At 35.8% G+C, this 27559-nt stretch overlaps 2 protein-coding genes across 4 annotated transcripts; one reads left to right on the plus strand and one right to left on the minus strand.

The window, feature by feature from the left end:
- Window positions 1-1232: 1232 nt before the first annotated feature.
- LOC107829652 (isocitrate lyase-like) lies at window positions 1233-4379 on the plus strand. Its single transcript, XM_016657109.2, has 3 exons — window positions 1233-1390; window positions 2010-3612; window positions 4040-4379. Exons 1-3 carry the CDS (start codon window positions 1361-1363, stop codon window positions 4132-4134), a joined length of 1728 nt encoding a protein of 575 aa, XP_016512595.1. The 5' UTR covers window positions 1233-1360; the 3' UTR covers window positions 4135-4379.
- LOC107829653 (syntaxin-132) lies at window positions 4052-13245 on the minus strand. Of its 3 annotated transcripts, XR_012695808.1 has the most exons (13): window positions 12907-13243; window positions 12026-12139; window positions 11827-11883; window positions 8759-8807; window positions 8259-8347; window positions 8089-8162; window positions 7941-7983; window positions 7802-7862; window positions 7648-7673; window positions 7491-7568; window positions 6878-7024; window positions 5481-5563; window positions 4998-5121 (listed from the first exon to the last, which is right to left on the minus strand). XR_012695808.1 is itself a non-coding variant. In XM_016657111.2 (12 exons), exons 1-12 carry the CDS (start codon window positions 12922-12924, stop codon window positions 4960-4962), a joined length of 918 nt encoding a protein of 305 aa, XP_016512597.1. In that variant the 5' UTR covers window positions 12925-13245; the 3' UTR covers window positions 4052-4959. The 3 variants fall into 3 exon arrangements, 2 of the variants coding, with proteins under 2 accessions (XP_016512597.1, XP_016512596.1); XM_016657111.2 differs by lacking the exon at window positions 5481-5563 and having other exon boundaries at window positions 4052-5121; window positions 12907-13245; XM_016657110.2 differs by lacking the exons at window positions 4998-5121; window positions 5481-5563 and adding an exon at window positions 6282-6773 and having other exon boundaries at window positions 12907-13242.
- Between the last annotated feature and the right edge of the window lie 14314 nt (window positions 13246-27559).

Here is a 27559-nt window from a genome sequence, read left to right on the forward strand (position 1 = left end):
GATGATAAACCTCACGCGTGAAATACAAACACCACTAACGTGTTGCAGTAACGAATCAACGCATCACAGATGATAAAAAAGAAAAAACTGAAAAATTAAACCCAAAGAAAAAACTAAAACAAAAAAATTACCACCTCAAGGGATACATGAGACTCACTTCTACCAAGAATAGGTGTCTATCTCGTCATTAGGTAAGTTTGAGTATAATATGTATTTATGTATTTTGCCAAGAAAAATATACTCTAATTTCTTGACGACTGAATAGAACAAACGGGCTACAACCATATTTTCATATAAAAAACAGAACTATTTTTTTTAAACTCATAACATAACTCTTTAAAAAACTGTAGCTCTAGCTTTCATAATTGGTGAGATAAACGATATTTTTACGTAGTTGGTGTTTACATCCCGACAAATCAAATCAATAATAATTTCACAAATTAAAGTGAATATAAATACTAACTTAATTATGATTATATATAAAAAAATAATATAAAATATTTATTTATTTAGTATAAATGTCAAATTAAATTGAATACTCCATATTTCTTCCTTTGAGAGATGAAGCGAAGCGAGCTGGTAGAGCGATAAGATGTGGCTACGTATTTTACGTAAATGTCATCTACTTGGCACCGTGCATGACATGCAAGTGACATCTTTGGCACTTTCCACTCCGTTTGGCCTCTTCTTTTTGAATTTGAACAAATGGGGAACTCTTTTGCAAGTGCGAAGTGTCCACTTTTTTCTAAGCCATTCTCACCCTTCCTTATACGTCATAAATTAAGCATGCCTTCACTTGATAATTAATTCTCTATGCATGAAGAATGAAATTAAACCTATGTATTAATATATACTAATTGATACCATTTAATTAATTTTTTCATGTCCAGTCAAACAATCCAACTAGTTCTGGATCTACTCCCAAGATAGAAAACCAACGACAAAAGGGAAAGGAGAAAATGGCATGGTGCAAAAGGCAACAATTTAAAAAGAAAAACAGAAGTAGTTACAATTATAATGAATGAGGTCATACAAGAAAGAAAAGGACAATCACAGTTGCAAAACCATGGCTCGAAACCGCCATTGCCTCGATATCTACACCTTTTGGGCAAAGCTTCAGTTTTATCTTCATGAAAATAAATTAAATAAATAGATAAGACCTAAAATTAATTGGCCAAATGATGTGGAAAATTAATTATATTTTCTTTTTCTTATCCTTTGGCATCAGTTTTAAGAACCATCATCTATCTTCACTACTATAAATTGAGGTCCTTGCCTCAGTCATTGCATCAACAATTCATTATAGCATTTGTATAGAAACAAACTTGTATACACAAAACAAAAAAATTGAGTTCTAGCCATGGCTGCATCTTTCTCAGTTCCATCAATGGTAAGATTTCATCATCCTTTTTGTTTTCCATTCAAGATTTGTTTATAAATGAAGCACATGAACAATGACAATTTATATAGTTGATTTCCACTTAAAATTCATATAGTTGATTTCCACTTATTTGTGAGTAAGCATAATAATTGTTGTAAGATATTTGTCTGTGTTCGAAAATAGTACATTGGTAGCTGGAAAAAAAAAAAAAAGAGGCTATATACAAACTCTCTCAATAGCGTGACGCCGCCTTGAGAAAACTGTTCAAGTTTGACCCAAAATGAACAAAGACCGACCCAATACGGATTCGGCCGAGTCTAGTAATTTTGTCCAAATTATATTTCTCATAGGAAATTTATTGAAAATATACAAATTCTTAATTTAGACCCCAGTAACCTTAAAGAACTAGAATTATGAGAAATTTATTGAAAATATACAAATTCTTAATTTAGACCCCAGTAACCTTAAAGAACTAGAATAGTGAACCTAGTAAATTCATATTTTGGTTCTGTGAAAATGAATAATATCAGATCAAGATAAGAGTATCTTTAGGTTCTTTGAGCCTAACAATATCTTTATTTGCTTCTTTACGTAGTATTTTTAATTTGTGGAATTTATGCATGAACAGATAATGGAAGAGGAAAGGAGATTTGAATCAGAGGTAGCAGAGGTGCAAGCATGGTGGAACTCAGAGAGGTTCCAGCTAACAAAGAGGCCATATTCAGCTAGGGATGTGGTGGCACTAAGAGGTACTATGAGACAAAGCTATGCATCCAATGAGTTAGCGAAGAAATTGTGGAGAACACTCAAAACTCACCAAGCCAACGGCACTGCCTCCAGAACTTTTGGTGCACTTGACCCTGTTCAAGTCACTATGATGGCCAAACATTTGGACTCTATCTATGTTTCTGGTTGGCAGTGTTCTTCCACTCACACCACATCCAATGAACCAGGTCCTGATCTTGCTGATTACCCTTATGACACTGTTCCAAACAAAGTGGAACATCTGTTCATGGCTCAACAGTATCATGATAGGAAACAAAGGGAAGCAAGAATGAGCATGAGCAGAGAAGAAAGGGCTAGAACTCCTTTCATTGATTATTTGAAGCCCATTATTGCTGATGGTGATACTGGATTTGGTGGTGCTACTGCTACTGTCAAGCTTTGTAAGCTTTTCGTCGAGCGCGGTGCTGCTGGGGTCCACATTGAGGACCAGTCATCTGTGACCAAGAAATGTGGTCATATGGCGGGTAAAGTTCTTGTTGCTATTAGTGAACATATTAACAGGTTGGTGGCTGCAAGATTGCAGTTTGATGTTATGGGAACGGAGACGGTTCTTGTCGCTCGTACTGATGCTGTAGCAGCAACCCTGATCCAAACCAATGTGGATACAAGGGATCACCAGTTTATCTTGGGTGTATCGAACCCGAATCTCAAAGGGAAAAGTTTGGCTACTCTTATGTCCGAAGCTATGGCAGCGGGCAAAACCGGGCCTGAACTTCAAGCCCTTGAGGATAAATGGCTGGCAATGGCTGAACTCAAGACATTTTCTCAATGTGTGGTTGATGCAATCAAGAAAATGAACGTTACGGAGTTCGAAAAACAGAGGAGATTGAACGAGTGGATGGCTCATTCAAGTTTTGAAAACTGCCTTTCACATGAGCAAGCTCGTGAAATTACTGAAAGACTTGGACTTCCAAATCTTTTCTGGGATTGGGATTTGCCTAGAACCAGAGAAGGGTTCTACAGGTTTCAGGGTTCAGTAGAGGCTGCAGTTGTACGTGGTTGGGCTTTTGCAAACCATGCTGATATAATATGGATGGAAACCTCGAGTCCTGATATGGTTGAATGCACAAAATTTGCCGAGGGAGTTAAGTCAATGAGGCCTCAAATTATGTTGGCTTATAATCTATCTCCATCTTTCAATTGGGATGCATCAGGAATGAATGATGCACAAATGATGGATTTCATTCCAAGAATAGCCAAGTTGGGTTACTGTTGGCAGTTCATTACTTTGGCTGGTTTCCATGCTGATGCCCTTATTGTTGACACGTTTGCTAAGGATTTCGCAAGGAGGGGAATGCTGGCCTATGTGGAGAAAATACAGAGAGAGGAGAGAGCCCATGGAGTTGACACATTGGCTCATCAAAAATGGTCTGGTGCTAATTACTATGATAGAGTTCTGAGGACTGTCCAAGGAGGTATCACCTCTACTGCTGCTATGGGCAAAGGTAACAAACATCTTACCCTATCCCTAAAGTTTTGTACTTTTTTTTATGCTTTATCTTGTATAGGAAATACGAGTTCAAACTTCTATATGCTGCCAGTTTAAAATAATTATTACACTATTAAGTCACTTTAAGATAATTACAGTGAAAAATAAGGCATGCTAGCTACTACGACAAGTTGAAATGCATCGGTAGTATAAAAATCCTTCACATTGTTAGTGTATGTATAAAACCCAAGAAGAATTATTAGTAATTATTAGTAACAATGTAAAATATTATCAAGTCACTTTAAGATAATTACAGTGAAAAATAAGGCAGTTAAATGCATTGATAGAATAAAAATTAAAAATTATTTACATCGTTAGTGTATATAAGTTAAATTCAAGAAGAATTATTAGTAACAGAGTATGTGAAATCTGGTAATTTGCAGGAGTGACTGAGGAGCAATTTGAGGAGAAGTGGACAAGGGAAGGAACAACAAATTTGGGTGATGGAAGTATGGTGATTGCAAAGGCAAGGATGTAAGAGAAAAAAAGTGAGTTCTTTTCAAGATGTGGGGAGCTTTGGAACAATCTCATTTTTCAAGTTGTGGACTCTACAATAATTATGTTTTCAGCTTTTAATAATTTTTCAGGAATTTGAATCATTTCGGGCATTATTTTGGCCCTCAAAATTGCCTAGTAGTTTACCATTTGTATCTCTGTCTCTATTTGGACTAAAAATTGTGCCCGATTTCCTGTTGCTGCTTAATGAATTTGTTGATCCTTTGACTACGCTCCAAAATTTAGCTCCAAGAAAGATTCTAATGATTTGTGAGATAATAACTCAAGGATGTGAAGCAAAGACCTTACCTCATTGAGGATTAATAGACTCTGATTTAAATATTTGCAAACTGATGATCCCTTGCCTGAAGTTAGCTGAGAAACATTAATTGTGTTCAATATGAAATTTGTTAGTCAACCAAATAGGAAATATTTTTTTAATCCAAGAATGCAAAGAATCATCTGTTAAATCTTATTATCTCATATGCAATAATGACAACTTATTTAAAAGACAGCCCAGTGCACGAAGCATCTCTTCGTATTTATATAGTATTCGGGAAAGGGCCACAATCCAACGGGAGTGTGATGTAGGCAGTCTACCCTAATGCAAACATCAGTGACTGATTCCACGACTCAAACCCACAAAGACAATTTGACTGGCAACTTATTAGATACATAAAAAATACAACTTGAAAAGAAAGAGGATGATACACACAGAACAAAAGAAGATGAAAAAGAGAAAGCGGTATAGTAATGAGATCAGTAAGAAATGAATTCAGAGAAAGTAATGTTGATTATGTGTTACTGATTATTTCTTCCAAGGTTTGAGAACCGAGAGCACGACAACGGCAGCAATAATCAGAAGAAGAATTATGGCTATTATCGTGCATTTTCTTGATTTCTTCTGTAAGCTCTTTGCAGTTTGAAGTGCATCTGTACCCATGTTAACGTGGTCCACTGCATATCTCACCTGGAAATCCAGAGGAACAAATTTAACCAACAAAAAGTTAAGCACTTGACTTGAGCAATTCCAAAATATTTACTCCTATCAATTAAAACAGTAAATTTTGGGACAAATTGCAGCAATAGCCATTTTTAAGTCTGCTATTTAAAATATAGCCATAATTTATAATGTATTTAAAGATTAGCCAATTCACCCAAACTTCATGGAATTCAGGACATAAGATTCGAATTTCATGACACAATTTTTGAACTTTAGGACATTAAATTCTAGGACGCTCTGTCCTGAAGTTTGAGCGAAATTGGTTAATAGTTAAATATATTGTAAACTATGGATACATTTTGAATAACATGCTTAAAAGTGGCTACCTGGTGTAAAGTTCCACTAAATCTTCAAAGCTCAACGTCCTCTTATCCATCATTCCTCAAAATTTGCTCCCTAATGCTGATACCTGCTAAAATATAAATTACATCCTGTACGTCCTTGTATGATATTCTACTTTAAGGCATCTTAAAATATGTAAGATGTTCTAATAATATTTTTAAGTAGCTATAATTGAAAATATTGAAAGTAGGTCCATTGCCTCCTGAAGATGTAAAGAATCGTAGTCAAACGAAACTACCTGAAAATCTAAGATTTCTTCTGCTTAAATCCCTCTCTCATTGTCTTTTATCGAGAACATTTCGCAAAATAACAAAAATGCAAAATCTTGTTCAGTATACAAAATTGTTATTTTAAGGCCAATTAAGAAATTACATCTAAAATCCGTATTTTGATATAATAATAGATGCTTTGCAAAATAACAGTGTCTAAGTGTGAATAGAAAGCCTTAAGTACTCAATCGAGTATACCCCTCCAGAGATTCACAAAACTTTGACAGGCTAGCTGAAAATTTGAATTCTGAATTCGATTATATATATATATATATTTATTTGCTGGTCAGAATCATCAACTATATGTTTATTAAGAATGGATTATCTCAAGAAGCTTGGTGGCCATTAAAACAATAATGATATCAAGCTAGTTTAAAAAAATATTACAATAAATTGTCTTTAATTTTTACCTTAAAACAGCAATAAATAAGCAACTCCATTTAACTTCTCTAATTTGAGGAACTATGCAAATAGCTAGAAAAGGAAAAAAATAGACGAACAAGATGGGGTTAGCCATCCGTTAAAAGATTAGTCCATTTTACGCTATCAATAACTCTACCACAGGGCAGAATTCATCTCAGATTCTGCTATAAGCTATTTTTTACGACTTAAAAAGATGTATAGTTTTCCACAAATCCATGGACAATTTGCAGACAATTTACACCAAGAGCTAGTTAACATAGTGGCCAAAAAAAGAATATAATCAACAAGGAAACTATAGACAGGCTGACACGACTCGTGTGAAAATGTTTACGTTTAACTTTCTATCCCCCAATAAGCCAAAGGCAAACACACAAACAGTTGCAAGCATAGCTCGAACACAAACAATCAAGCGCCCTTGTTACTCTTCCAAGGTTGTTTGACAACGATGGGGACAACTATTAAAGCTGCTATAATTAAGATAATTATAACGGCAATGCACATGCACTTTCGAGAGCCCCTTTGTAGTTTCTTTGCAGTCTGAAGAGCAGTTGTCCCTGACTGGACATGATCAACTGCATTTGTCACCTGAACAAAATTTCCATTGAGAAATCCGATACAGTGGTGTGGAGACCCTTTCGTTTATAAGGTAGAAATATGTGAGAAATTATGGGAGGGATTAAAAAGCAAACCTGGGATTCAATATTATCTAACAAGTCTCCTTGAGCTTCAACCAGAACCGCCATGTCTAGATAAATCTGATGCAGATCGAGAAGCTTTCTCTCAATTTCCTTCACTGCATCATGTCTTTCATGAATTTCTTCTACGGTGCTTAGGACCTGCAATTGGGCTTATTATCAGCTGAAATAGGAGGGGGAAATAAAAAGGATAGACAAATGATATTTAAGGAAACACGCAATTTGTTATAAAACTGAACGCTCTAAGTATATAAAATATATTCCTCATCATTCCCTCGCTCTTTTTTTAAGGCCCTTTCAATTCTCTTTCTAGTATGGTTCCTCCATAAGAACGTTGAACGCCCAGCTTCGCAGAGCAGCTTTCTCCCCAGCCCAAAGCATAGTGTGTAATCTGGATCCTTTCATCAAGCACCATTTCTTTTAGATAGAAAAGTGTATTCATTTTCGTCTTTGGTAAACTTACCAAGGGCCATAGTCATAGTGATTCCCCTACTCAACTACTTCGACCATTTCCTAGCACCTCATTTTTTTTCTCCGGGGGGTCCGAAGAACAAACTTGCTGAATAGTAAGGTATTTACTATAAGAGAATGAAGTAGTAAGAGGTACCTGTCCACGCCCTGTTCCTTGAATAGCATTTTGGAAGATTTGTTCGCTGTTTCCGGTTTCTATCAGGTTGTTGATTGTCTAACATGACCATTATAATAAAAATTAGTAAAAGCAATTGTATTTATCAGAATTATAATTCGTACGACTTCGAACTCACCTCCTCATCCGGTCTAGTTCCAGTGACTGTTTAGTTGTGAGATAAGAAAAGAATAAAACCACTTATTAGATCAACCAACGTATCGAAATTTATACATTGATAAGCAGATGTGTCTAAAGTTATATTTCTTTTGGAATAAATGTGGGATCCAAACCTGTGATCACCCTTCGCTCTACAACCTCACGATATTCGTTGTCTATCCTCTGCCTTAACGTCTGGAAGAACATAAATCACAACGAATTTAAATCGAAGAGAAAGTCAGCACAAGCCAAATAACAAGGGTTTGCCTATACCTGAAATTCTATCATTACGTCTCTGAACTTCTTTGTCAAGGCACTGCAGATTAACAATAAAAAAAGAAAAACACGATTATGTTTGCTCAAGCACAAGAGATGGAAAACAACATCAAGCAATATGAAAAATTCTGTTCATTAAATGTACTTGGTCATATTTGTCCTTGATCTGTCAACACTTGTACCCTTTCCACATCCAGACTTTTGTCGATTAGCCAAGTTCTAAAGAAAAGTGAACCATTAGAGTGCTTTTAAATGATGAATATTGAGCTCAAAAACTGCTTGGGTGATCCAAATATAAAAGAACCGAGAATTTACCTCGTTATTTATTGCTTCTATTTTTGCTTTGACATTTCTTGCAATCTTCCCAACTTCATCTATATCTTTCTCCATCCGCTTCCTTATAGCTGGAAAAAAGTAAAAACCGCTTTTAACAGCTCGTGGTTAGCAGGCTACAGATTAAACTGCTATGATTGAGAAACATATATTTAACCACACAAGTATTCCAATAGTAAATATGTTTACAAAGTCGGTCAGCACTTGGCTAAAAATCAACTTGCCTTTAGTTTCATATTAAAGGAACAAAGGCCGATTTTCTCTTCAGTGATAGATAAACTTATGTATGTTAATATTTCACAAGTGTATTATAGTAAATGGATTAAGAAAATGCTTGCCTTCTGTTGACTGACCAACTTGACTATCTTACAGTTATATTTTTATGATACAGTAACCACTCAAAGGTAAAAGAGATCAGAATAATAAAAGTTGAATAGTTAATCTGTTAGCTATACAAAACAATATGAAAATACTTATCCGACCTTTCATTGCTGATGCTTTAGTAACAGATTTTGATTCCTCATTAGCATCCTGAAAGATAATTTCAGTTAGTAAATAATTTCCTACTAGAGAAAGGGTAAAGAAATTTTAATAAGATGGAAAAGATCGGAACACATGCCCTTAATCGCTTAATGCATTTAGCTTCAAAATGTAAAGAGAGTTAACGAGGTTTTAGTGAACCCAAGGATACCCACAAACCCAGACCCCATTTTATGGGACCCACAAAGAGAGTTAGTGAACCCATTTTATGGGTTTGTCGTTATTGTTGTTGTTGTTGTTGTTGTTGTTGTTGTTGTTGTTATTGTTGTTGGTGTAAGGATACCCACAAACATCCTCAAGCTAGAAATGAATCCAAAAAATATTGAACTCTCCCCATTACAGAGTACTGATATATGTTCAATTAAACACATTCACTAATCAAACAAACTCCTTGAACGAAATGTCATTCAATGCAAATTAAAAAGAAACAAGTCTATCAATCCACTCATGAGCTCACAGACCGACTTTCTGTAGTAGTAGCATATCTGGAAAGTCCCAATCCATGAAATAGAAGTTACTTTATCAACTTCTCAAAAGGAACTTGCTTTAGCAATTGGGCACTATAACGGTTGGTAACTGAATATTTCAAAATTACCTCGACTCAAAATAACCAACTTTATCCACTTCCCTCCTCCCACCATAACTGATACATTCCAGATCCACTAGGCACTACCCAGGTGTCATGTTTTTGTATAGATGTTTTTGCTTATTCAGTCTCTTAGTATAAACCTTATGAACACACATCACACTCCTTTATTCTTACTTCAGTTTTGGTAGAAGAAATATATATGACTACAAGCCTATTTAGAGACGTTTTGAATTAGCTGATTGTAAATAGCTAATAAGCTTGAAGTGCTGAAAAATATTTTTTAAGTGTTGAAACTAATTTTTTAAATAAGCATTTACCCGTTTGGATAGACGTGCTGAAACTGATAATAATCAGTTGATATGTTTGGTAGAAAAGTGTTGATAAGTTGTTCAATTATTAAAATGACTAAAATACCCTTAAAACTTTACAAAGTTTTATAAATTAAAAAGTTTTTTTATAAAGAAAAGGATGAACAACAAATATAGAATGAAGAAAAAGTTAAAAAATTTATTTCGAAAAATAGATTTTGTGAATTAAAAAAATATTATTAAGGATAAACTAGTAAAAGTCTCGGTCAAACTAAAAGTGCTTATAAGCTGAAAAGACATAAGTTAGGAATGACTAACTTATGACTTACGACTGATTTTAACTTATAAGCACTTTGGGTGTTTACCAAATGCGTAGATAAGCCAAAATGTGTTTATAAGCCAGTTTGACCAGCTTATAAGCTTAGCCAAACACACTCTTATCTTCTCCACCGTCTAAACACTGGTCTGAGAGCACATTCTTACGGAGCCAACAATTTATCCTGACTTCTTGCTTTTAGCAGCCAATTGAAACCAAGGGTCATTCCAATTCCTAATAGCCTCTTAATTTTCTATAACAAACTATTTTCTCAGACTGGCAATAAAGAATTGAAGATTATATTTTGTCATCAAAAGAGCAATTTAAAGTCTCTTTTCCCCCAACTAGTTTCCCATACTTGAACCCATATTCACACTGTTATCCTGCGCCATCCTTTAAATGTCATCCCCTACAATCAAATAGAATCATAAAGTTAAAACAAGCACCCTAGCTGTCTGAATTTCTCAAGTAATAGCTCCGATCTCCTGCGGAATGACACCGAGCATACATCTGCCAACACTCTTCTTAAGTAACAAACTTCTACAGTATATAGCGGAGTGATATTTTGATCATTTATAGATCAGAAGAAAAACAAAATACTGCTTAACTATGACTACTTTGTCGTAACCACTACAACTACACTCTTAGATTCCTTATGAAATATTGCCTAGTTAGCTCTTAGGTTTATGTCAACCGACTATCTTCTCAGACTACAAACCAAGATTATTTTTTGGGTCCAAAAGAAGTGTCTGAGCTAGCTTGTACGCACCTCGATTATTTTAGCAAGTACTTGCTACCTCCTACCAGTAGAGGCACTGTAACTCTACCTACCAAGGCTGGGGAAAAATCACCTAGTGGGTTTTGTCTAAGTTGGAATTCGAGTGTCCAATAGTTTTAACCCATTTCATTGATCCCTAAGTCACATCTTTGGGTGCAAAATGCCTCCTTTTACTTTTCTACTTTCTCCTACATATGGAGAAAAACCTAAACCCAAGTTCACATCACATATTTCTGTTCCGTCCCTTAATCCGTCATCCTTCTTAGCATACAATCAGTAATAATCACAAAGTAAGCAGCAGCATAGTACTTAAGTTCTCCAATAAAAGTGATGATCAGTGCTTGAAATGCATAATGAAACCAATTATACAGCTACCAATAGTTATTCTTAAGTAACAGACTTCCACAGTACATCAGGGACATGTTATTTTCATCGTACATTTATCTCCAAGCCTTGAATTCATTTTTCAAGTCCCAGATTTGGTAAACCTCAAAGATTCAGTGAGTATTTGTCAGCCAAATCACCTGAACATCTTCCGAGTTCATGATCTTGCAGATTGTGAAAGCGAATGTGGTCCCTTGAGAATGTCATTTTCAAGAGCCCATCAACTGAATTGCAAGATAGTACCCTCAACCCCACCCCCAAACAACCAAAAGAAGCAAAGCTGAAAAGATTTTGAACCAATGTTACTACCTACCTTAAACAGTACTCTGGAAAAATACTGTAAAAGAATTGTACCCTTACGACTCTAGAAAGCTCTTCAATTCACTCAATTTTCCAGAAATAGTTTTACCGAAAATTTAAAGCATGTAAAAGCAAGCCTCAATGAAGCCAAGATTTAATTGTCTTATAAGTGGAACAACATATATATGTAGCACAGCAGTTTCTCAAAAGAAGATAATAGATCCAAACGGCTTCTGAAAAGCAATTAAAACTAAAAAAAAGACACAGAATATGTATGAGAATACCTTAAGGCTCTTATTTGATAAGGAAAATAATAATTATAACAGATAAAATACCTTAAGGCTCTTCAGCAAACCAGATAGTTTATCAACCTGTTTCTCAATTTCTTGTATCTACAAGGGAAAGTAACATATGTGAGAAGCAACGTGAAGGGAGACTAAACATGCGAACTTTTGGTTCTTATAGTTTATCTTTTTATGAGAATCGCACTACTTTGATCATCTTAAAATAACTCAGGGGTCAGTGAAGTAATACCTGCTTATTGAAGGTGTCCATTCCTGAATCTGACTGACTCCTCGTAAACCGATTGCCCATCTCGATGTCAGATTCTTTGGAAGCATTATCTTTGGCACTAACGAAGCTTGAATCCTGAAACAGTAACAGAAATTACATAACAATAAATCTCAATATCACATAATTCCCCTTACTTGAAGCCAAACAACAATCAATGTACAAACGTTTATAACAAGTGCTTGAAGTACAAGATAATGTGAATATGTGATATAGATAAAGATCAAAACAAATTTATCAAGAGAACAAACAAAAACTCTAATTTATCAATATATCTGCAGTTAGGCTTTGAATTGCAAATAAAGGTACAATAGCTAGCAGGAAAGACAAGGAAAAGCATAACAAAAGAAATAAGAATATGGAGGAGTAACCTTAATTCTAGTTCAAACTCTACCATAAAAAAACTGATTTTTAATTCTGATAATCGTGGTGTCCGAGCCACGTGCACCTCGACTAATTCCATAGGATAACTACTACCTCCCACCAACACAGGTATCGGTAATTCTGTTAGCCAAGGATTTGAACCGAGACCTCATGGTTCTCAACCCACCACACCCTGGGTACTGATATTTACTAGTTGAATAACCAAGTATTCAATTGATACATATGATATAACAAACCAACTTACATAGAAATCCAATCTTTACAAATATCACCAGACTAGTATAAGCAAACTTAAGAGATGAACTTCAATTCACAACGAAATTAAACGAAAGCACAAACTGTGATCATAAAAACTGAAATCTTGGAGGCTAAACACTAGAAGTAACAAAAAAGTTTATTTTTTCATTTCATAGTAATCAAAACAGCAAAAGTATACAAGGAGTCTAAGAAAATAAACTAACCGCTAGCAGGTCATTCATGTTTTCAAAATTGGTAAGAAAGGAAGAGTTGAGAGAAATTGTTTATGGCCGTCTAAGAAAAACACAAGGAGGTGTTTGTTGATGTTGATCGGGAAAGGAAAAAGCAAGAAAGCTAAACAACAGTGAGTGTCAATATTTTATAGGTGTTTTCTTTTTGTGGGGTTTTCCAAGAGTATATTCTTCGTCTTGTTTGGGGCCGGGCGACCGGCGCAACAATGGGAAGACGAGAAGGACGAGGAAAAACCGAAAAAACAAGACTCTATTAGTAGTGTTAGCGCTCCCTATTTTTCCAAAGTTGGCTTCTTTCGTCCAAATTTGGCTCTTCTATTACTTACTCCCCTATTAAATGTGTTGTTGTAAACTTGTAATGAAAGGCGTTACGTCCAACAAAATAAATCGACCCATTCCAAAAATAGCCAAAAAAGAAAACAAAATCAGAATAAAATCATTAGTAGACTTTTATTCTACTACCAAATTTAGAGGGGTAAAATTTAATTATAAAAATAGGAAAAGAAAAACGGAAAAGAAAGGGAGAAAATCTATATCTTCTATATCTATATTAAAGCAAGAAAATTACCATATATAATTGCATTGTGGTTAAGCCAAGTGGCAAACTAATAAATGCAAATAGTATATGATAACATTATTCTATATTTGACTATGTTATATATAATAGCACGTGATGATTTAAATATTTATTTATATGAAGGAACAAAAAAATTAATTAATGAGAAACTTTTATGTATAATAATATAACAATCATCTAAATGCCGAAAAATATTATTACATTAGTATAATATATGAATTTAAAATAAAATGATGTGGTGACCCAAAAGGTCATCAATTATTTTTAAAATGAATTCTGCGTTCCGAGGCCTTAGAAACCTCTTTCAGCATCACTTGATTTGCGTGCGCAGTCCGGGCGCGTAGCCGGAAAGCTATTATGTGAAAACTGTGAAAAATATTGAAATTTTGACTTAAAAAGTATTTAAGTTGACTTCGGTAAATATTTTGGGTAAACGAACCCGGACCCATGATTTGATGGTCCCGGAGGGTCCGTGAAAAAATATGGGACTTGGGCGTATGCCCGGAATCGAATTTCGAGGTCCCAAGTCCGAGAAATGAATTTTTAAAAGAAATTATTTTTTGGAAGATATAAAGGATTTTGAAAGTGAAATGTTATGTGAAACCTGTGGTATCGGGCCCGTATTATGGTTCCGGAGCCCGGTATAGGTTTAATATGATTTATATGTGTTGTCGGTAAAGTTTGGTAAGAAACGGGATCCATTTGACGTGATTCGGACCTTAAATGCAAAATTTGATGTTTAAAGAAGTTTTGAGAAATTTCATTGATTTTGAGGTTTAATTCGATGTTTGTGATGTTATTTTGGTGATTTGATTACACGAATAAGTCTGTATGATGTTTTTGAGGTTGTGTGTATATTTGGTTTGGAGCCCCGAAGTCTTGAGTGAGTTTTGGATAGGTGTCGGGGTGATTTAGACTTAGAAAAATCTGGTTTTCTGCTGTTGTTGGTGTCCAGTTATTTTGTACTATGCGATCGCATAGGAAGGCTCACGATCGCATGGTGTAAACTTCAGGGGTCCTGTTTTGTGATATGCGATCGCGTAGGTCCTTCCGCGATCGCGTAGAGTAAATTCTGGGAGGTCACAATTTATTCTATGCGATCGCATTGTTTCTTCCGCGATCGCGATGTATTAAACCAAGCCTGGGAAGGAACCCGTTTTCTTCTATGCTGCGCACGACCTTGAACGCGATCGCAGTGACCAATCTCCCTTACCCTATGCGATCGCATTCCTTTCTTCGCGATCGCATAGACCAAAATTCACCCAGTTATTTTAAGTTCAAAAACAGAATGTATTACGGGAATTTCACCATTTTTCACTTCTTCTCCACACCTCTTGGGTTATTTTTGAAGAGAAACTTCACCATAGCTTCATAGGTATGTAATCCTAACCTCGTTTTCTTCCATTTTTATCAACACCCATTAGATTTCTAGGCCTAAAACATGAGATTAAGGGTAGAAAATTAGGGAGTTGGGTAGAGTTAGGGCTTTTTGATTATTTGGGAATTTGACCTCGTTTTGGGGTCGGATTTCAAAACAAATTATATATTCGGGCTCGTGGGTGAATGAGTAATCGGGTTTTGGTCCGAACCTCGGGTTTTGACCAAGTGGGCCCGGGGGCGATTTTTGACTTTTTGGGTAAAAGTTTGGAAAACTCATTTTCATACATTGGGGTTGATTCATTTAACGTTTATTGATGTAATTAAGTAACTTGTGGCTAGATTCGAGAGAATTGGTAGTAGAATCAAGACGTGAATTGTGTTCGTCGTATCGAGGTAAGTGTTTGGTCTAACCTTAGCATGAGGGATTAGCAGTTGTGTCTTATTTGCTACGTGTTAATTGTGGAGTATGACGTATAGGCATGGTGACGAGTATCTATACGTCAGTGTCAAGCATGCCCGTAAGTCTTGTATTGTAATTGTTATGACTCCGTTGTGAATTATTGCACTTCACATGTTGTGGAAATATTATTGTTCCCTTGCCGGGATGTTATTGAAATATTATTGTTCTCTTACCGGGATGTTATTGAAGTATTACTGTTTCCTTGTTGGGATGTTGTTGAAATATTATTGTTTCCTTGTCGGGATGTTGTTATATTGCTCTTGTTCCCTTGCCGGGATTCTTTGTGATTGTTGTTGATTTGTAACTGGGAGCGGGTGGTACGCCTGCCACAAGATAAATGAAATAGGAGCGGGTGGCACGCCTGCTACGAGGTACATGAAATGGGAGCGGGTGGCACGCCTCCCACAAGATAATTGAAATGGGATCGGGTTGCACACCCGCAACAAGGTAAATGAAATGGGATCGGGTTACACACCCGCAACAAGGTAAATGAAATGGGATCGGGTTGGGATCGGGTTGCACGCCTGCAACGAGGTAAATGAAATGGGATCGGGTTGCACGCCTACAACAAGATGTGAAACGAAAGCGAAATCTGCCTTTGTTTTCCTTATCCTTGTTAGTAGTTGGGTTTTGGTTCCTTTATAATGCTCTTGATATTCTGTTTTTACCTGTTGTTCCCCGAAGCATGTTTTCCCCCTCTCATCTTTACTTGTTTATTCCTGTTTTATTTTCCGTTGTATATTATATAACTGCACAGGTTTATTTGGTAGTCTGGTCCTAGCCTCGTCACTACTTCGCCGAGGTTAGGCTAGACACTTATCAGCACATGGGGTCGATTGTGCTGATACTACACTCTATACTATGTGCATGTCACGACCCGGATTTCTCACCCTCGGGAGTTGTGATGGCGCCTACTAATGTAAGCTAGGCAAGCCAAACCTTTAATCTAATTACTTCATTAATCAATTATTTCTTTTTAACAAATATAAGACGATAACATGGTAACAGCAAAAATTCAAATTTAAGCGGAAGACAACAATAAGATTTATGGAAAATGCATCTATTACAAATACTTAAGCTTTAACCACCCAAAACCTGGTGTCACAGTGTCACAAACTGCCTAAAAGATTACTAAATACAAAATCTAAAGAAAATGACAATACACTATTTCTGAATAAAAGGAAAATGAAATAGGAAATAGGAATAGAGGAGACGCCCTCTGCGGACGCCTGCAGGTCTACCTTGGATCTCCGCGTGGACTGAAGGTAGCCTCCACACTATGGTCCGTAAGCTGCTCCGGGATCTGCACATAGTGTAGTATCAGCACAACTGACCCCATGTGCTGGCAAGTGTCTAGCCTAACCTCGGCGAAGTAGTGACGAGGCTAGGATCAGACTACCAAATAAACCTGTGCAGTTATATAATATACAACGGAGAGTAAAACAGAATAAACGAATAAAGATGGGAAGGGGGAAACATGCTTCGGGGAAAACAGGTAAAACAGAATATCAAGAAAACTATAAAGGAATCAAAATCCAATCACTAACAAGAATAAGGAAAACAAAGACAGATTTCACTTTCTTTTCACATCTCGTTGCAGGCGTGCAACCCCATCCCATTTCCTGTATCTCGTGGCAGGCGTGCTACCCGCTCCCATTTCATTTATCCTGTGGTAGGCGTACCATCCGCTCTCATTTCATTTGTCTTGTGGTAGGCGTACCACCCGCTCCCATTTCATTATATCTTGTGGTAGGCGTACCACCCGCTCCCAGTTACATTCCAACAATAATCACAAAGAATTCCGACAAGGGAACAAGAGTAATATAACAACTTTCCGGCAAGGGAACAATGATATTTTAACAACATCCCGGTAAGGGAACAATACTATCAAAACAAACATCCAGACAAGGGATCACTAATATCAAACAAACATCCCGACAAGGGAACAATGGTGATAATAACATATGAAGCGTAATAAACCACAACGGAGTCATAACAATTATAATACAAGACTCACGGGTTTGTTAAGAGGCCTTCCACTTCTCTGAACCTGCAACAACTATGTTTTTATGCCTAAAACATCCCGGAACCTACCCGAAACTCAGCCGAGCCCTCGGAACTCCAAACCAAGTGTTCATACTAACTCAAAGACATCATATGGACCTACTCGTGCGATCACATCATCAAAATAACATGTAAAATCATGAATTAAACCTCAAAACTCAACATTTTCATTAAAAACTCTCAAAGTTCATAACTCTTCAACCGGAAGTCCAACTCATGTCAAATAAACTCCGTTTTTCACCAAATTTCATAGTTATCTTTCAAATACTATAACAAGTTTGTATCGGGCTCTGGAACCAAAATACGGCCCCGATAACAATGATTTCAAATATTAATTCTTTTCTTTATTTCTTAGATAATTGAGTAAAACAATTTCTTTCAAAAATTAATTTCTAAGGCTTGGGACCTCGGAATTCATTTCCGGGCATATGCCCAAGTCTCGTATTTTACTATGGACCTCACGGGATCGTCGGAACATGGATCTGGGTCTATTTGTTAAAAATGTTGACCAAAGTCAACCATAATCAAATTTTTAACTCTAAAATTTTTATTTCTCATATTTTCACATAGAAGGCTTTCCGGAAATCACTTCTTTTATAAGTTTAAACAATACACAGTAAATTCCTCTGGATAAATAATGAAACATTTAACAACTTTTAAAATTTCTGAATAAACCCATAGACATTCCAGAACCCGGTGTCACAAGTGCATGAGCAATTTCTAAGAAATAATGTAATACAACAACCGTCCGAAATACAATATTGGACAGAAAATAAATACAGTAATCTGAAAGAGAATCTGCTGGATGCGGGTCGCCTTGAGAAGTGCAGCTCACCTAAGTCTCTATATCAACCGTGCTGTCACGCCCCATAGGCCACTAGAGACGCGTGCCTATGCAACAAAAATGCACAGAAGTGTAGTATGAGTACGAAATCAACGTGTACCCAATGAGTATCCCGTCTAATCTCAAATAAGTAGAGATGAGATGGTCGACTTCGACCCTTACTAGTGGTCTAATAATGATATATATTTTAATGCCAATAATCAAGGATTTATTAAGAATGACAGTAATTTCAAGTAAGTCATGAACGGGTGAAAGTTCCTTTTTATATTAAAAGTCTCCGAATTCATAATCCAATAGTCTCCAATTATCTCAAGTCGGGGAGAGCAAGTATCAATCTCAAATAATCTCAAGGCAAGCAATACAAGCATGCGGAACTCATGCCGAGGTCGTACGACCCGATCCAACAGAAATGTAAAATGTGCGCTGCCGAGGGTCAAACGCCAAGAACCATAGATGCATCTAATACCCCGCTCGCACATCATACATGCGATGCAGTCAATATTAAATAAACAAATACCCCGCTCACGAATCATACATGCGACGCGGCACACATAGATATACACAGTCAGACAACCAATTAAAAGTTTATTCCAATAAAAGCCAGTTCTCTTTTAATGATTTAAGAAAAATGAAGTTTAATATTTTTAGAAATTCATTTACTAATTTGATGAGATTTAAGCAATTCAAGCTGTCAATAAGTTTACAAATAATCCAAGTACAGCATGCCTTTGGGTCCTAGACTACCCGGACAATAGCATAATAGTAGCGACGCACGAACTCTCGTCACCTCATGTGTACGTAACCCCCACAAATAGGAGCACATAACCAATTAACTCACATATGAGGACAATTCCCTCTTACAAGGTTAGAAAGAAGACTCACCTCGCTCCGAAGATCCATAACCGGCATTCCACGCCCTTCCGAAGACTCGAATCGATGCACAATGCTCCAAAACTAGCCAATGATTATGCAAATCCATTAATATATGTTCAATTACTCATTACAATCCAATTTATAGCAATTCCTAACCCCAATATAAAAGTTGACAAGATTGACCTCGGGCCCACGGGCCCGGATTCCTAAATTTTTCGAAGATAAAGTTTACCCATGAACTTAGGAACTCAAATATATGATTTTCTCTTAATTTCATACCCAAAATCATGTTCAAATTCCAAGAATATTAATTTTCTAGGTTTTCCCTCAAACCCCAAGTTTCTATCAATTTACATGCTAAAATCCATACATAATCGATGTATTTAACTCAAGATGGATGGAATTAGCTTACCTTATTGTTGATGATGAAAAATCCCGCTTGAAGCTCTCCCAAAAATCGCCCAAGCCAAGAAAATATGAGAGAAAATGGCCAAATCCCGTTTTTTAAAACACCTCTCTGCCTCCAGCATTTTCCGCACCTGCGGTCCCTTGACCGCTTCTACGGTTCGGCAGGTGCGGCCCCACTACCGCATCTGCGGTCCTTCCCAAGCTACCCCTTTTCCGCTTCTGCTTATTCTCCACCGCAGGTGCGGTCTCGCATCTGCAGAAAAATGACCGCATCTGCGGTCCCTTCACTTCCAGTCCAAAACTGCATCTGCGGCTCTTCTGGCTGCTTCTACGGCTCCGCACCTGCGGCCCAATTCTCGCAGGTGCGGTTATGACAACAACCAACAAGTTCAGCCTTCCAAAAATTCCATTTTCGATCCGTCAACCACCCGGAATCCACCCGAGGCCCTCGAGACGCCAATCAATCATACCAACCAGTCCCAAAACACATTACGGACTTGCTCGAGGCCTTAAATCATATCAAACAACGCTAAAATCATGAATCGACCTCCAATCCAAGCTTTATGAACTTTAGAATTTCAAACTTCTACTTTCAATATTTAAACCTAGCAAATCACGTCCGATTGACCCCAAATTTTGCACACAAGTCATATTTGACATCACAGACCTACTCCAACTTTTGGAATCGGATTCCGACCCCGATATCAAAAAGTACACTTCCGGTTAAACTTCTCAAAAACCTTCAAATTTCTATCTTTAGCCAAATGACTTCAAAATGACCTACGGACCTCCAAATTCACTTCCGATCGCGCTACCAACTCCAGAATCACCATGAGCTACTCCCAAACTCAGAATCCCAAATGGACATCGATAACACTGAAATGCACTTCAAGCCAAACTTATGAAATTTCTTCCAAAATGCTAACTTCTACAATAGGTACCAAAACACTCCCAGGTGATCCAAAACCCGATTCGGGCATACGCCCAAGTCCGAAATCATCATACAAACCTGCTGGAACCTTTAGATCCCGATTCTGAGGTCGTTTACTCTGAAGTATCTTAGTAAATTCTTCCAACTTAAAGCTTACGAAATGAGAATTCTCTATCCAAATCAACTCTGAACTTCCCGGAATTTAATTCCGACCACGCGTACAAGTCATAATACCTGAAATGAAGCTGCTCATGGCCTCAGACTGCTGAACGATGCGCTAGAGCTCAAAATGACCGATCGGATCGTGACAAAAACTCTTGTTGTCGGTCTTGATATTCCTCTTGAAAGTGCAACATACAGTTGTTCATGCAAGAAAACATATTGCGATAAATATGGTCCAATATTTAGGATGTTTGTCCTTGTGCTTTATTTATTATATTTGCAAAATATAAACATACTAAAAGTTATTTTTACACAAATTTAAAAGGATATTCCTTAGTTTCGAAAGACGAAAGCTGAATTCAGGGATAAGAATATACTTAGAAGCACATTGACCAGTATCATAATTTTTGCATGTATGACGTTATTGTCAAAACTTTTATATCCATCTGTGTGCTATTACATAAGCTATTCGACGTATCTAAGTTTTTAAGTAGCATGACAAGCATATTTTTCTTCAAAATCAACCTATATACAATGAAAGATCAATTTTAACTTAGTCTATTATATATACGATGACACTAACATTGGAGGGAATAATAAACTTGACAACAAAAATGCATGGTAGAAGACTATTTAGTATTAAAGTATTCTCTTGGTAGTAATTATTGATATCATTTTCTGCTGAATCAAAAACAGAAAAATATTTTATTTTTAATATAAAGTTTTGTAATCAACCTTTTATTTAGTTGATCAAGATATGCATTTCTGCTAGCTAAGATATCTTTTTACTTTTATCATATGATTTGCACACATTGCATTTTAATCTAATGATAGAAATATTTCACTAATCAAATGCACTACTATTACCATTAGGATTGATAACCAAGTGTTCAAGAAGAACCAAATCATCTTTTATTAGATGCTCTTCTTCATTTTCGATACGAAGCAAGAAGACACTGAATACTGATTTGTTCTTACTTTATCTTTCTTGTTAGCTGAATCTTTTCATTTGAGACCAAAAGTATAGCTTTGGCAAGCTAGCTTTTATAGTCTATGTTTTATCGATTTTGGAAATACTAGTAGTACTTGACATAAATTACCTCCAAACCATTAATTTTCACTAAACGGTTCATTAATATTTAATATATCTCTAGAACTTCGAGCAATTATTTCAATCGTTTGATAGTTTTTCATAAGTGCTTCATCTCATATTATCAATTTTGTTATCCTTATAAATTTAGCATTATTGCTCTACTTTGATATATTTCTGATGGTTATTTAAGTTGTTTGAAGAGCTATATCAAATCTAAAGTAGATGGCCTCACAATAAAATCGTTATTGGTATACCACTTGATATTATTGCTAACAGTACCATACCTCTTGATATAATATTTACAAATAATGCATGACATAGAAATGTTATTTCGATTCCGCCGGAGGCATCTACAAAGAATAATCTCGTTATAGCATAGTCAACTCTTTATAATATAGTGTTGAAAGCTTGTTCTTGTTTAAGATTTAGCTTTGATTGAGCTTCCTCATACACTTGTATAGTATTTTGATTCTTAATAATAAACTAACATTTGTACTTTGTGTTCAAACACTCTTTTTTATGAAATAAATTTACATACTCTAAGAATTTTTTATTTTTTATTTTTAACTTGAATAAGAATTTTACTCATATGATGAATTTAAAAAATAATTAAATTGAATTCTCTTGCTAAATAATTAATTAAAAGATTTAGCCACTTGGTTTTAACAAAAAAAAATTCTATGTTGATTCAAATTGTAATATTAGTTCATCTATTGTTCTGAATATTTTTATCTTAATTATAATTTATCAACCATAAATTTAATTTTTAAAAAGTAAAAGATTGATATGGCATTTCACTTTTAGATATTTATGTCTGTAGAATCATTATTGGTATTGACTCTTACAAACTATTTCTCTCTCTCTCACACAAACACACACATTTATTTTCTTAAATATTTTCTTAGTTGTTGTTTAATAATTGAGTATTTTTTAATATTACACGAAAAATTGATAAAAAAATTAATTTGGTTAGGAAAATAGTTCAAATATAATATAAAAATATATTATTGTGTATTTTTTCCCCTCAATTTCAACTCTTTATGTAGTCCATTTAATATTATTTTAATATTTTCTTGGTATTGGACATTATGGAGTGGTAATGTATTGCCAATACAGATGATTCTTATAAAATTGATTTTGTTAAACCTTCCTACATCTTTTTAATAATAATTTAATAATTTTTTTTTATTACTTTAAAATCTTAAATATTAAAAATTAGCATAGAAGGTGTTGTTGTACTCCAAAAAATAGGTAATTGTGTTTTGTCCTTTCCCTGTGAGTTCTTCCGTTTAATAATTTAGGCTATTGTTATATAATAATATTGTATTTATACTTTTATAATAATATAGGCTCTCCTTTTTCGAAATGGATTTGGACAATATAATATATTCTCAAATTAAATTAGTAATAGGACATTTAATACATTTTCAAATTAAATTAGTCATAGGAATTTTTAAAAAGTATATCCTAAAAGTAATAGGATTACATGACTAAATAATTACTATTTTTCCTAGCAGTGATTATTTTTTCTACGCTAATGGTGATACTAATTGTAGAAATATTTACCGTACTAAATTATAAAAATAGAAAAGTATAATTTAATAACTAAACTTTTAAATAAATTACTTAGAGATTTAAAATTAAGAATGGCAGATAGTTTGGTATGAAAGAAAATATAGAGGAAAACCTAACCTTGCATAATTAAAATATTAGGATAAAGAACACAAAAGTTATCGTGTGGTTTTATTGTTGGAAAAAGTAGGATATAGATGCTTTTACATGATTTTGTGTTTTAGTTCATAATTACAGATTGTCGATGGTTTTCTCTTCTTCTTTTTTTTTTTAAAATAATTTATATGAAGTAAAATTTTAATTAACTTTAATTAGACAACCTAAGAAAGTAATTATACTAATAGAATTCCTAAAGGTAATCATGTAGAATTCCTAACGTGTAGTATTATATCCTAAAACTAATAGGATTATAAGACTAATGTCTAGAATTCCGGTTATGTCCTTTTATTATGAGTTATTATACATAATATTATAAGGTTATTTTTGTAAACCGACATTGTATTCATGCTTTTATAATTATATATATATATATATATATGGAAAAAATCTTTTTAAAAGGCATCTAGGCGAAAGAGGACTGAGAACCATAAGGTGAGAGCCAAAACGCTAGCACAATATATACAATTGAATTTGAATTTGAATTAAAGAATAATTTTGAATTTATAAATAAAGTTTATAAATTTGAATTAAAATAAAAAAGAAATTTATCTTTTTTTGGGTCAAGTTATCATACTTAATTTGGTTAATGATCATATGCAATCATGCTAGGAACTTTTATTATCTTTTCTGATTATTTAAATACTACTTCGCCTGTGGTAAAAAAAACTATTCCATATAATTATAAACTCTTTCACGTTTAAAACCCTATAATTATAGTTCTTTAATACAATATAGCTAGATTTGAATAAATTGAATATCTTTTAAAATAAATGTAACATATAGGGTACACGTCTATGGTTATCCAAATAACAAAAAAGAGTTTAAAAATCGAATAAAAGTTTACTTACATATATGATGAAGTAAATCTACATGCTGGAGAAAGAAACATCACAATTCGGCTTAGTAACAATATTCCTGAGAGCTTTGAGGCTATGCACAGATTTCTATGATGCTCACGATGCCTATGTGTTGGGGCGGTGAATGATTTGAAAGGAATTGTACTCAGAGATCGGATATCTCATTTCTGGTGGAGGAAAAGCAATTGGCCTATGAATGTCCAGATTTGGGGTGATGGAGTAACGAGACTTGGTATTTTTGAGCGTGGTGGAATTTTCATCTGCGATTTAGTGTCGTCGTCCTCAATTGTATGTGTTAAGTTCGCGGGTGTTATGGTCTTCTACAATTCGCCCTTGGGGTAGGATATTGTGAAATAATATTGGAGAAACAGCGGTTTGATATCGCGGGGTGCACTGGTTCAGGATTGAATCAGTGTTTCTAATATTGATGGCTCGAGAAAGATTATCTCCGGAAAGGTTTAAAGTTAGTAGCGATTTGTGGTTTCAAGTGCTACGAAGATAGATTTTATTAAGGCAACAACTGAGTAGCAAAGGTTGAGGAAGGACATGTGGGGAGTGTCAAGCAGTGGTTAAAATTTCTATAAGGCCAGGTATAAGAAGCAAAAGTCGAGTAGTCGATTAGAGGGGTGAGTTCCGCCAAAGTGGGAGAGTGGCGGAGTTGCATATGGGGTTTGTGTTAGGATCACTACGCACCTTAAGGAGAGTTTGGAACGACTTGGGAATTTTAGTGATTGATGATTGGGGTCTACAGATCTAATTTGAAGTATGGGCTATTATGTAGTAGGAGATTTGATATAACGGAAATGAGCTCCTTGAAACGAAGAAGGATACAACGTAACTTTGAATTGGAAGGATGTTGCCGCACATTTAATTGATGTCCACGAGGGGTGAATGGACTTGTGCAGCTAGAGAGTGAGCTCGAACTCAGGATGGGTTATTGATGTCGTAGTGATTGTACCCCGTGCAACAACATTGGAAGACATCGACACGTAAATTCCATAGATGGGTTATCTCCAGTGAGCAGCTTGGCAGTCGCATGGATTGGTGAAGCTTTTGCGAAGAATTATATTGGTTATACAACAAAGAGATCGGTCGTGCGAATGTGGTTAATGATTCAGAGTATAAAAAAGGGGTTTTACAGAAAGATTCTGAGAATTTTTGCGGTTAACTGCGCAAGGTTATGTCAATAAGAGATAAAGAATCCTGGTGAATTTCAAAGTTGTGTAATAGTGGATTCAAGCTAAGTGGGAGAGTCTCACCGCTTAGGATTGGGTTGCATGGCTAACTACTTACGAGGTTTCTGGTTATTAGCATATTGATGGGTTATTACAGCTGTGGGAAAAAAACATAAGTGGTAATTTGAGCAAAGGAATTGTTAAAGGTGTGCTATGGTTTGCCTTATTGGCTCATGTTCAGACTCGGGGAAGGATTCAGGATTTATGCCTTGTATAGATGCAGGTCTCAAGGAAAATGATTCTGCTGGGTGCTTCGTCGAGAGGATATTCATGTGCTAGAAGATTCATGGAGTTGATTATATTCGGGGCCAAGTCAGAGCGGGTGGCTCTCAACAACGGTCCTAGTGGATTCAAAGGTTAAAGTGTGGTGCCTAATGATTTCGAACCTATAAGTACGGTTAAGAATCAAGCTTTCGTAGCAGCTTATGAGAAGAGGCCCAGAATGTTCTATGATGTTTTGACTCGCAGTGTAGCATTTGGGAGGAAAATGAGAAAAGACTTTGGATTCAAAGAGGGATTATCAGAATGGCCATACTGGTTGAGGATGCGAATGTGCACACAAGGGAGGTATGAAATGGTTCGTGGGATTGGAGACAGTGTGTTCTCGTGATTCAAGGTCACTCGGGATGAGTGCGGATAGGGTGTGTTATGTGTTGAATGGAGTTATTATTATGTCTAAGGCAATCAAGGATAAATTGGAAGAAGATAGATTGATTAGCCACAGTTGAATTGGCATATTAGTGGCAGTGATCAGTTCCTGCAGCGGGACCAAGTTATGCAAGTGATTTGTGACGGTAAGTGTGAGGCCGGTCGGCCGGTGTAATTGATGTTATTCAGAAGTATTCTACTGTTATGGCATGTTATGTGTAGGCGGATCCCGGAAGGTCTATGGTAGCTTAGATCAATACTGAGAGATTTGCATATTCCACGATTATGAGAATTCACCGGTGTGTTGCTATGGTTCTCCTGAAGTGAGCTAAGTAAAAAGTTTTTATATGATGAAATGTTAATCTATTAGTGGTTTCGAAGTTATGATGAAAAACGTGTTCTATCGTATATTGGCATGTCGGGTGCAGTGAGTGGTATGGAATTTGAAGTAAGGATCAAGGTTGCAGTTCGGTGTTGACAAGGATGTCACGAGCTCGGATGAGCAGGAAAGGAGTTTCGATGTTTAAGGTAAGTTGGTATTGTCTTCAGTGTCACCTGAGATCAGTGTTTTGTGAAAAAGGCTTTGCATCCTGGTTAAGGATTCTTGATCGCTTTTCAGCATTAGTGCGGCCGGTGGTTTGGATGTACAGACCTGTTATCTGTTACGAAAAGTTGTTGAGCGTGCCCCACGGGAAAGCTATATTAGTTTGGCATATAGCCACTTAGTTGATTGAAGAGTTAAATCAAGTATGAAGATTGTAGTAATGTCGTTAAATTGAGAATTGATGCTTGGACGGCACACGGTTTATTGGGCTGCGGACTGTGGAGAATTACTCTAGTTATAATAGTTGTTCTTATGTGTTATGAGAAAAAAGGGGGTGATTATGGACCTTTGAAAGGTTATTAGCCTGGTTCAGTGCGATCAGAATCAGCTTGAGGTCTGTGGATATATTTAAATGTGAATGGGCTCTATATTAGGCCAGATGTGTTCATTTCAGCCATGTGCTCCTTATGGAAGAGTAGTCGAGGTGTTATTTCGTCGTCAGCTATTTCATGTAATGATGTATTGCGCCATGTGAGTCGTGAGACGGCTTGGTGAATTTCTTATGTGTTGAGGTTCTGCATAGAGATGATGTTATATGAGCAAAATGGCTCTTGAGATTCATATCGTATATCGCACCTCAGTTGTGCTTGAGTTTGTAGCTTATAGCGCTATATGTCTCCCCAGGGATGGTATTATGCACTTGACATGCTGGTGACCGACATTCGGTATTTTGATGTAATAAGCAATTTAGCTCGGTGTGTATCTCCTTATGTGAATTTTATGTGTGGATCGGGTTGCGCGCCACAATAATGTGATGTT

The sequence above is a fragment of the Nicotiana tabacum genome, chromosome 10, assembly GCF_000715075.1.
Source record: "Nicotiana tabacum cultivar K326 chromosome 10, ASM71507v2, whole genome shotgun sequence".
In the NCBI taxonomy this organism is placed as follows: domain Eukaryota; kingdom Viridiplantae; phylum Streptophyta; class Magnoliopsida; order Solanales; family Solanaceae; genus Nicotiana; species Nicotiana tabacum.